The sequence below is a fragment of the Ctenopharyngodon idella genome, chromosome 17, assembly GCF_019924925.1.
Source record: "Ctenopharyngodon idella isolate HZGC_01 chromosome 17, HZGC01, whole genome shotgun sequence".
Lineage (NCBI taxonomy): Eukaryota > Metazoa > Chordata > Actinopteri > Cypriniformes > Xenocyprididae > Ctenopharyngodon > Ctenopharyngodon idella.
Window position 1 is genome coordinate 22,374,137 of NC_067236.1, and position 12,544 is coordinate 22,386,680.

General features: G+C 35.2%; 1 protein-coding gene across 11 annotated transcripts in view; it reads left to right on the forward strand.

Moving 5' to 3' along the window:
* dtnbb (dystrobrevin, beta b) overlaps window positions 1-12,544 on the forward strand; it is a 138,930-nt gene that overhangs the window by 31,001 nt on the left and 95,385 nt on the right. For 6 of the 11 annotated variants that reach the window (XM_051867494.1, XM_051867495.1, XM_051867492.1 and 3 more), the window contains exon 11: window positions 1,172-1,246. The exons of the other annotated variants lie outside the window; for them this stretch is intronic. In XM_051867494.1, coding sequence (XP_051723454.1) covers window positions 1,172-1,246 — 75 coding nt within the window. The remainder of the gene's footprint in view (window positions 1-1,171; window positions 1,247-12,544) is intronic. 11 annotated transcript variants of the gene reach the window in all.

The following is a 12,544-nucleotide window of genomic DNA, read 5'->3' on the forward strand; positions in this document are numbered from 1 at the left end:
AAAAGTAAAAAAAAACAAAAAGTCTTGGAGAAGTTTTGGAAATTTCTTTTTTTCAGTTGTGCTGAACCAGGAATTGTGTGTTTTAACACCATATCCATTAGTCAGAAATGACTGGAAAAATAATAGGAAAATCCTAAATATTTATCAGTCGAGGTAAAAAAATAGGAAAAATAAACATATGAGATTAGTGACTTATTTAAGGATGGGAAGTTTCAGTAGGTATGTTTTTGTATGTACAAAAACCAACCCAATCTCACAAGAAAATGTAACCATTTTACGAATTCCCGATTTCGTATGAATTCATATCGTGTGATTTCTATGGAAATATAATTTTTTTTCATATATATATATATATATATATATATATATATATATATATATAAAATATATTTTGTCCATACAGTGGAAATCAAGGGCAACCAAAACTGATTGGTTTCCAAAATTCTTCAAAATATTTTGTGTTTTGCAGATGAAAGAAAATCACACAGGTTTGGAACGACATGAGTAGACATAATACTTGACCATCTTCAGCTATCTTATGAGAAAACGTCAACATTTTACGAAGTGCCGACTACAGTGTGATTTCTATAGAAATATATGATTTTTTTCACCCCTAAAGGTGATGGAAAAACTGATGGTTAGGTTTAGAGGTCCAAACTTATGCAAATTAACTACAAATTCACCAAAACATAAAATAGTTTAGTATTGCAATGCGAGTGTGTCGACAAAAAACGGTTTATAATGGTAATATTTTGAAACATCTTGGAATTAACTGTAAAAATTAAACGAAATGATCTATCGTGTGTACATCAGGACTGGCGGGCATCGAGTCCAGATGGATCCCGTGGCACTGTTTACTCACACAAATTACCTTCTGCAATGTCACCCCCTCCTGTTTCTCCCAACCTTCTCGGATTTCTTCAGCTTTAATTAGAATTCATCTAAACCCTTTTGTCATCTTATTAACTTAATTAAGTTTGGGCAAATAGCATTAAATTAAAATGTGTGCATCTGGAAGGTGATTATGATGAGGAAGTTTAACGTGCACTCAAACAGTGTACTTAAAAAATAACACGACTTCTTAGAGGTTTGATGTCCCCTTGTGCGTTTGGAGAGCTTAGAGCGGTATAGGTTTATGGCTATGCTTGACTCAAACTCTGTAATTTTGCAGTCAGCTGAGGCCAGTGGCCAACAACATGAACGATACCGTTTTCATTTCTTCCGGGACGCCCACGCCTTCAAAAAGGTAAGCGTTCCATACAGGCTTCTGTCTGCATGCTGATTGTGTGTGTGCTTTTCAAGCTCCTCCACTTAAGCCTGTTATGTAAAATGGCTTGTTTTGAAATTATGCTGCGCGCGGATGAGTAGAAGATTGTAGCATCTTTCTCTGGGTGGACTGTTTTCCATGTTTATTGCATCGCTGCAGAATTAAGTTGAATGTTTGCCTTTCAAAGGCAGATGACTAAAAGCATTGAGTCGAGAAATTGGCCTGCTGTCTCCGAACCCTCTGTGCTTCCTGGGCTGGGCTGCAGCCCAAAGGTGATCCGGAAGATAAACTCTGATGGAGCGAGAGCCTTATCTTGTAAATAGAGAGTTGGTCAGAATGGCTTTTTCTGTTTTGTGCTGTTGACACATGCCCAGGGTCCCAAGACAAATGCCTTTGCTTGTAGTCAGTTAACACTTGTCTTTCTGGCATTGTGAAGATTTCTGTTATCATATATTCACCCTCATGTCTTTCCAGATCCGTAGGACTTTCATTTTTCAATAGAACACAAAAAGAGATTTTAGGTAGAATGTTCATGCTGCTCAATTCTGAAAAAATGAAAGTGAATTAGGACATATGTAAAGATCCAAAAATGACAAAAAAAAAACATACGTGGTTAAAAAAAAAAAAAAAAAGTAGTCAATTTGACCCATCTTCTGGAGCTATATGAAATCTTGGTAACACTTTAGTTTCAAAGTTTCAAAATTGAAATCTTCCCAGCCATTGTTCACACAAAAATGAAAATTCTGTCATTATTTACTCGCCCTCATGTCACTCCAATACTGTATGTCTGACTTTCTTCTGTAGAACATCATGGGCCAGATTTACTAACAGCTTACGCCAGCGCAAACCCTCTTTTGGTGTCAAAAAACTACTGTCTGGATTTACTAAAGACACACAGTGCAAAATTAGCGCTGAAAAGGCGTGGACTGAGTTGTTTTTGCGGCTGACCTTATTGCATATGCATTTGTAGGAAAATTTATAGGAGGAGAATATTTAAATGAATCACGCAACGCGATTTACTAATGTTTGCGCTAGTCAATTTACTAGTATTTGCGCCATTATTTAACGCCCCAAAAAAAGCGTGTCTTATCCCATTTTGCGACATGGCTGCAATTGTTGCTGCTAGGAGGAGACACCGCAGAGAACAGAGAGAACCTGGTAGGAGGAAAAAAATATTTTCCTCTCGTATTAATTTCTTTGGAATGCCAGAGGAAGACGTTATCCGTATATTATATGTAACATGTTGTCGACCCGCACCTGATGAGCATCAGCTCTGCTTATTTGCAACCCAACGCTAATTTGCGCTGCTCTTGTTAGATTGCGTTGGTCATAATGTAAATGATTTGACTGCGTCTGTGTTCTTTAATTTGCGCGTCAGCAGTAGATCACGCACAAAACTTGCTACTCCCATCGGCGCATTTGTGGAATTGCGCTCTCATGCTAATTTGCCCCCTTTTAGTAAATCTGGCCCAAAATAAGATATTTTGAGAAGTTATTTTTGTCCATACAGTGGAAGTCAAAAGCAACCAAAACTGGTTGGTTACCAAAATTCTTCAAAATATTTTGTGTTTTGCAGACAAAAGAAAGTCACACGGGTTTGGAGCAACATGAGTAGTCATGATAGTTGATAATCGTAGAGATGTTTAAAAAAAGGTGCTTTTATAATTTACATTTATGCATTTGGCAGATGTTTTTATCTGAAGCGACTTGCATTGCATTCAAGATATATATTTTAGCAGCAGTGTTGGGATAACACATTACTTGAGTAACTTGAGTTACGTAATCAAATTCCTTTTTTTCAAGTAACTGCTAAAATAATGCATTACTTAAAAATTGACAACAAAATATCTGAGTTACTTTTTCAAATAAGTAACAAAAGTTACTTAGTTTTCCAATTTATTGACTGGCAGCTCTCCTGTCCCCGTGTTGAGAGAAATCAGGAATAAGTGTAGAGGCGTTGTGTGTAACATAATGGTTATTGTAGTTCTAGACTAAATGTGAGCATACATTTACTCATTTACTTCTTCCCTGCACCCTATACTTTTGTATTCAGAACAGCAGAACAGCTGAATGGTTTGTTTGAACTGCGCCCTCTATTGTACAGGCATGAATTTGCATTTCCTTCAGCCTGAGGATTATTCATTTCACTTTTGGTGTGAAAGGGCCTTTACATTTGCCAAAAACAGAACTTTTTTGTTGTTATAAAAACAAACAAACAGCCCAGTCCAGATGAGAAAAAGTAACGCAAAAGTAACATAACGCATTACTTTCCATAAAAAGTAACTAAGTAATGCAATTAGTTACTTTTTTAGGGAGTAACGCAATATTGTAATCCATTACTTTTAAAAGTAACTTCTCCCACCACTGTTCATGCATTCCCTGGCAATCAAACCCAATGACCTTGGCATTTCTAGTGCCATGCTATACTTTTTTGAGCTACAGGAATGATAAGTTATGATATATAAATCGAAAAGTATCGCACCCTGGTTTAATGGATCTGTTTGAAAAACACGCTTTGCAGAAACCCATGGTTTATCGTGCAACATTTTGTATTTTATTATACTGGTGAACTCTGGCGCAAACATTTCCATCAGCTTAAAATTCAATCCCAGTCTTTATAAGATCCACCATTCCCCGTTTATTTACAGCCACTGCTAAACCACCCTGTTTCTCGCAGGATTTCCTGTGCCGCCAGCCTTCATTTGAACACATATCGGAAAGTAAGCCGTTACATTTGTTGTCAATGTGTCAGGCCTCTTAATATTGGGTAAATACTAAAATACTTATCAAGTCTCAGAGCAATGCGTCGTGACGGCAAATCACTAAAAAGGACCAGATGTGACATGTTTTGCACAGAGAGGGGTTGGCGTATTGTGTATTCAGCTCTAAATATAGGCCAGCGTAGAGGCAGGACTAGTGGACGGGTAAACACTTCACCCTACATGAAGTCCCTCGCCGTAATGATCATAGTCAGTCTAAAAGGAGCTGACTCTACTCGACTCCTTAACCTCAGGCAATCGGAGAAGCGACGCATTTAAATGTGGCCTGTGGTCGAGGGAGATTGTACATGTTAGTTTCATCTGCGCTTCCTTCAATAACACGCCACTGCTTATGAAATCAAAGACACAGACTGTCAGTCTCGCTGCTTGAACCTTTCACCCAACATCACAATCTTACATTACAACACGCTGTTTATGCGAGTTGGATGTCAAGTGCTGGTAATGCCTGGGGCGCCAAAAATTTATGCAGAATTATAATTCACTTAATTCTTGTCTCGTCTCTTGTTTACTGGAGTCTGCCAAAATGGAAATGTTGGGGACACAAGGAGTGCTCCTTAGCATTCTTATGTAATTACGTTGCATTCATCCCGCCACAGTTGATTACGTTTGTTAGTGTCGTGATGATTTTTAGTAGTCGATACAAATACCAGTGATATTACAGGAAAGACTAAAAGCATTCAGTCGAGAAATTGGCTGCTGCCTGTGAACCCTTGGTGCATCTCAGGCTGGGTTACAGCCCAAGGTTATCCGGAGATAGTTTATTTGCACGTGCTATCTGCATTGTTTTAGCACCTCATTTACTAAAGGAATTATGCAAATCAGATAATGCTGCAAATGCATCAACAAAATCTGTAATGAATACGGCAGACTATTAGACAGACAGACAGTACATTTAGGTTAAACAGGTTAAAGGGTTAGTTCACCCAAAAATGAAAATTCTGTCATTTATTACTCACGCTCATGCCGTTTCACACCCGTAAGACCTTCATTCATCTTCAGAATGCAAATTGAGATATTTTTGTTTAAATCCGATGGCTCCGTGAGGCCTGCATAGGGAGCAATGACATTTCCTCTCTCAAGATCCATAAAGGTACTAAAAACATATTTAAATCAGTTCATGTGAGTACAGTGGTTCAATATTAATATTATAAAGCGACGAGAATATTTTTGGTGCACCAAAAAAACAAAATAACGACTTATATAGTGATGGCCGATTTCAAAACACTGCGTCATGAAGCTTCGGAGCATAATGAATCTGCGTGTCGAATCATGATTCGGATCGCTTGTCAAACCACCAAACTGCTGAAATCACGTGACTTTGGCGCTCCGAACCGCTGATTCGACACGCTGATTTATAATGCTCCGAAGCTTCCTGAAGCAGTGTTTTGAAATCGGCCATCAGTATATAAAATATTTAGTGTTCAGTATTTAAGTATATAATTCGCTATTTTGTTTTTCTTGGCGCTCCAAAAATATTCTCGTTGCTTTATAGTATTAATATTGAACCACTGTACTCACATGAACTGATTTAAATATGTTTTTAGTACCTTTATGGATCTTGAGAGAGGAAATGTCATTGCTGGCTATGCAGGCCTCACTGAGCCATCGGATTTCAACAAAAATATCTTAATTTGCATTTCGAAGATTAACGAAGGTCTTACGGGTGTGGAACGGCATGAGGGTGAGTAATAAATGATATTATTTTCATTTTTGGGTGAACTAACCCTTTAAGTTAGATTGTGGGTAGTTAGTGAATAATAGTATAGTTAGTATATAATTTTATACCAACATTAAAATTTCAGGATTCTAGTTACCTATTTTGATCCACAGTAAGTAAGCGTTGCTTAATTGATTACTAAAGAATCAAAAAATGTGAAAAGTTTGGGGCCAGTAAGATTTTTTTTAATGTTTTTAAAAGAAGTCTCTTATGCTCACCAAGAGTTGCAATTATTTGATCAGTAATACAGTAGAAACTAATTTTGTGGAATATTACAATTTTAAGTCATTCTTTTCAATTATTCATTTAAATCATAAATCATTCTAATATGCTGATTTGGTGCTTAAGAAACATTCCTTATAATGATATAATGTTGAAAAATGATATAATGTTGCTTAATATTTTCGTGGAAACAATTTTTTTTCGGAAAGTTTAAAAAACAGTGTTTATTTAAAATATAATTTTTGTAACAGTGTAAAAGTTTTGATCTTTTTAATATCTTAAAAAAAAAATACTTTCAAGCAGCACTGTATATATATGAACCACTGTGAAAATGTGAATAATTTTAACAAAATAAGAGGGATCATACAAAATGCATGTCATTTTTATTTAGTACTGTCCCGAGTAAGATATTTTACATAAACGATGTTTACATAAAGTCCTCAAGACCAAAAAAAAAAAAAGCTGAATTTATAAATATGACCCAAAGTTTGTGAACCCTTGATTCTTAATACTGTGTGTGGTTACCTGGATGATCTACGACTGTTTTTTTGTTTTGTGATGGTTGTTCATGAGTCCCTTGTTTGTCCTGAGCCGTTAAACTGCCCAATATTCTTCAGAAAAATCCTCCAGGTCCCAAAAATTCTTCAGTTTTCCAGCATCTTTTGCATATTTGAACCATTTCCAGCAGTGACTAAATGATTCTCAGATCCATCTTTTCACACTGAGGACAACTGAGGGACTCAAACAACTATTAAAAAAGGTTCAATCATTCACTGATGCTCCAGAAGGAAACATGATGCATTAAGAGCCGTGGGGTGAAAACCTTTTGAATTTGAAGATCAAGGAATATTGTACTTAATTTGTCTTCTGACAAACATTTAAGTGTCTTCTGTTGCTTCCGAAGGGCAGTACTAAATGAAAAAAAAAAAAAAAGATATTTAAACAAAATAAGAAAAATTTGGACATCTTTATCCTGTTCAAATGTTTTCACCTCCTGACTTTTAATGCATCGTGTTTCTTTCTGGAGCATCAGTGAATGTTTGAACCTTTTTTAATAGTTGTGTTTGAGTTCCTCAGTTGTCCTCAGTGTGAAAAGATGGATCTCAAAATCATACAATCACTGCTGGAAAGGGTTCAAATATGCAAAAGATGCTGGAAATCTGAAGAATTTTCAGGACCTGGAGGATTTTTCTGAAGAACAGAGCTCAGTTTAACTGCTCAGAACAAACAAGGGACTCATGAACAACCATCACAAAACAAAAAAACAGTCGTAGATCATCCATGTAACCACACACAGTATTAAGAATCAAGGGTTCATAAACTTTTGAGCGGGTCGTTTTTATAAATTCAGCTATTTTTTGTCTTGTGGACCATATGTAAACATGTTTCATGTAAAATATCTTACAGTACTAAATAAAAAATGACATGCATATTGTATGATCCCTCTTATTTTGTTAAAATTCACATTTTCACAGATTCTGCAAGTGGTTCACAAACTTTCAAGCAGCACTGTATGTGTATGTGTGTGTGTGTGTGTGTATATATATATATATATATATATATATATATATATATATATATATATATGTCATTTATTAAGCAAATAACAAACTGAAACAACTAAATAGTCTTTATTCACACATAATAACCAAACTAAAATATATATTTTATTTTTATTTTGTATGGCCTCGATAACAGCTTGCATTCTTGCTGGCATTGTTTTTATGTACTTTTCCACAGTCTCTGTTGTTATTGACTTCTAAATAGGTTCTAGTTGTTCCCAAAGACATGCTTTTGATGAAAATTTTATGCGATACATCTTAGAATCCATTAAATCACAACAATAATTATATTTTAGCATTAGAAGCACTACTGTGACTAAAGAGCTTACACATACTGGTGTGGATTAACCATTACAGAAACACACAAAAAATTATTATTGTAATCACCAATACTGTTAGTTTAGGGCAGCTGTGGCACAAACCTTACATTGGGTGGTGGTCTAATAAATTTGTTAAGCACTATATATATATATATATATATGTATATGTGTGTATATATATGTATATGTGTGTGTTAACTTGGTACTTATGAACCAGAACTTTTGACATCACTAACGTCCAATTTTGTTGGGACAGTAATGCTGACTTTCTAAATTGACATTGCTCATGCAATTTATAAAACAGACAGTTTTATGTACTGCTGCACACTGTTACAAAATCATCATCCTGTTCCACTTCAGTAGTGTCATTTGGTACAAACGTGGGACGTGATCTGGGTGCTGCACAAGTGCCTAGCAGCCACATTTATAAACCTTATGGCAGGTCCTCATAGTCTAAAAGCCTGATTAGAGAGAAGACCGATGGAAACTGGAACACATGCTCAGTACCTTTTTCTCTCTGATTGAGAAAAACAACTGCAGAAATGACTGATTTTTTTTAAAGAATGAATGTTAAAAATGTGTATTTTAAAATACATGATATAAAAATATGTCTGTTAAATATATGTATTTCATTAAAGACTGACTAGTGTTACTAGTTTGGACTTATAATGTGGACTTAGACTTTTAATTTAAAATCGCATATTATAATTAACAGCTAAATAATTACTATTGTATAAGACTGCAAAATATTCTTTAATATATTAATATTAACATCAATGTTTTTTCTTTGCAAGTAAGCAGGTTAATGTTATGATAGTGCCCACAACTGTAACAGGCGATTGTAACAGCATGCTTTTTTGTTTTAAATTCAGTAGTGTAATCAGGTTTTTATTGTACTGTTACTGTTGGCACATATATTTATATCAAAGTGTGGTAAATATGCTTAATATGCCTTTTTACAAAGTTTTGATTTAGTTTTTGGGGTCCACTAGAATAGGTTGAATGTTCACATATTTTATTTACATTTTTGCAGCACCTCTATTCCCAGTCTGTCAGGAACGCTCTGTTTAGTTCCAGTCATTATGAAGCCCCTCCTTCCGAAAAGAACAGTGTGCTCTGATTGGTCGGCTGATTCAGTGTGTTGTGATTGGTCATCCTTTGAGCTTTGAGCTTGTTTCGAGCTTGCCCCTACCATAACCATGTTAGATCCAGAGTGGAAAAAACAGTGTCTCTTGGACATGGCGACAACTTTTGTTTTGTGTATGCCTTGGGCGGGAATTATTTAAATGAGGAATATTGTGATGTGGAAGAAAACTCAAGACTACAATCGCTGCGTTAAAGGGAGTTGTGAGACAGCGTTTACTGAAACGGAAAAAAAAGCTTTGTGCTTTGTAATTTTGCAGAACTTTTTCATACTCAAAGAGCAACATAACACACTGAAGAAAGCTGAAAATGTACAAAAATGTGACAACAGCCCTTGATCTCCCTTACTTCATGAAATATCAACAACAAGACTCTGTGTGAAATAGGCTTGCTGTGATAGTCGGTGTTACAACCGCAACACCGGTTATGTCACTTGCCCACCGCGGCACCGTCATTTTGATTTTTTTTTTTTTTTTTTTAATATAGTAATAAAAATCATTTAGTTCAGTTAGAAAACAGACACTACAATGAAAAACTGAGCGCATCTGCTCAATGCAGCATGAGCCGAACGAGAGTCGCAGCAGCAGGAGTCAGATTTCAATCATTACGAGAGTGAGGAACTGACTGACAAGACGATGGTGGATGATTTTTGCAGTATTTTGGATTTAAACCAGGTGCTAATAGGGAACTTGCAAAAGATTAGTTGTGTTTTTCCTAGTTGTTGTGTTTTTCATTAAGAATAATAATGAGCCCACCATTCAAGCAATTGCCTCCGAATTGGCGCTAATTTGAAAGCGAAAGTAAAATGCGCACCACCGTATGGGCATTCATAATGGTGCGTGTCTCAACTTCCATAGGACTTAATTGAAACGCTCGCTCTGCTCCGCACCTTTATGAATGCCCGTGGGGCTTTGAGCATTCGAATTAGCGATTTAAAAGCGAGGTGCAAAAGAGGAAACGCCCGTTACCGTTGTTGTCACACGTCGATTAACCAGTGGAAACATTTCCTCACTGTCACAACCCTAGTGTGAAACTTTTTGGGCCTCGAACTTCCATAAGAAGTTTTTCCTCCTCTCTCTAGCTCAGTTTGGGTGTAATTGCATGGCCTTGTAGGGACATCAAAGCTGTAGGTAGGACGATAAGCGCGAGTCTCTCTGCTGACGGTGCACCCTCTCTAGCACACGTTCATTTACCGGGTTGGGCTTTCAAGGACAAGTGGCCTTGCGTAGAATTTATTGTCTGCTGGGTCATGGCCAGTCTTGCTGCCAGAACAGAAATATCATTTTCCATTTGCTCCGAATGAGTTTTTAATTTGAAGTTAAGTGAGTATTGACCACCTGCCACTGGATATGAAATCATAGACTCCACCTCTCAGTCTAGCTGTACAGAGAGTGCTGATATGCTCTCCATGTCCTTTATTGACTTTTGCATTTGAAGTAGTCAGGGTATACTTTTTTATTTCTCATTTTTTTCCCCTTTAGGTCATTTAGAATGTAAAATGTTATGGTGGATCGGTTTTCATGGCAGTCTACCCTCTCTTTGAACCTTCTAGAGACTTCTTGACTTTTTAATACACTGTTCTTTTGACAAACTAATAACTATATGAAGTAGTTTGTTGGTTAATATTTAATGTGAATGCCTGATGTTCACACTGTCACTACAGAAATGTGTTATGACAGTAAAGTTGAGGTGATTTGAATGTTTTTTTGACAGTATTTTCCATTTTTTTGGGGGGGATTGTATAGAAAAAGCATGGAAGCTACTTGCCAAAAATCTTTAATGCTCCGCCAGGGACTGATTGTTTGAAAATTTATTTCATTTATTGTGTGACTGGCGGATCACACACATGGGACTATTATGGAAGCTTGTTTCCACCACTAAATAAAAATAAAAAAGGCAACTGTGACTTTTTATCTAACAATTCTGCCTTTTTTTTCTCAGAATTACTTGATATAAACTCGCAATCGTGAGTTGTGAAGTCAGAATTGCATGATATAAAGTCACAATTGCGTGTTATAAAGTCAGAGTTGCGTGATATAGTCACAATTGAGAATTGTGAGATATAAACTCGCAATTTTGAGAAAAAAGTCATTACTTCAATAGTCAATTATTTCTCGCAATTGCAAGAAATAATTAGTTTATAATTAGAAATAAGTTTATAATGCACAATTCTGACATTGTAACTCGCAATAACTTGCAATTGTGAGGAAAAAAGTCAGAATTGTGAAATAAAAAGTAGCAATTATCTTTTTTATTTTTTGTTTAGTGGCAGAAACAAGCTTCCATACATAGACTTATGTTCTGTCTATAAAATTTAGGTTGCGTTCATTATTATATTGTTTGGTTTGCTAGTTTTGTTTACATGCACTTTTTTTGGTGTTCAAGAATATTTATTATTAATATGATGTACAAAATAGTTGTGCTGCTTATTTTGTGGAAACCATGATTCATTTCTTTTTATCATTCATTGATGAAAATAAAGTTTAAAAGAACAGCATTTATTTGAAATGTAGAACTTTTGTAACATTCTTTTTTAAATATATATTTAGATGCACTTTTATGCTTGGTAGAGCACCAGAAAGCACATAATAATAATAATAATTAAAATAATAATAATAATTAAAGTCAAGTCAAGTCACCTTTATTTGTATAGCGCTTTATACAATACAGATTATTTTAAAGCAGCTTTACAGTAATAACTGGAAAATAATGCAAGTCAGTTCAGTGATTGAGTTCTGTTGTGAAGATCAATTATTAAATTATTTTCATTTCATCTATAAAGCAGTTCTGCAAAAAATTATATTATCTGATATCATAGATATCAATACTACTACTACTGTTACTACTACTATAATTATTATTATTATTTACATTTTATTACATTTTATTCACATTTTAAAATGTTAATAATTGGATATTGTTATAATGTTACATGTAATGTAATGATAATAATAATAATTAGTTTTATCATTATTATTGTTGTTTTAATCATTTAAAAACTATTATTAATATCTTTAATATTATTTTAACAACTGAATATTCTTCTTATTATTATATTTTTAATAATTTTAATACTTTTAATTACCTTTTTTTATAATTGATTATTGTTATCATTAAGTTTGCAGGGGCATATTTGCATGTAAAGGATTTCTTTGTTCCTCCTAGGACACAGTTATTCACCGACAGCATTTTCCACCCAGTGAGTTTTTTTTTTCCCTAGTCTAATGATATACGCTGGTATTTATCTCGAATGAGTGCACATCATTTTAAACATATTTGTCAAATGTGATCTTCATTTCTTTGCGGAAAGCTTTTTAATGAGGAAAAATTATCCAGTGCACCTTTACGTGTCAATATAAGCGCCTAACAGTCGCTGTCAGGGTGCCATATCAATAAGTGGATTCCAGTGGATCATTCTCAGCGCGACACTGATTATTATAAACACCATGTTAGTCTGCGAGACGTCTGGCATCGAAACAACCCTCTTAATGAATCACTCCCCTGAGACCGTGAGTTCAGGCAGGTCACACCGG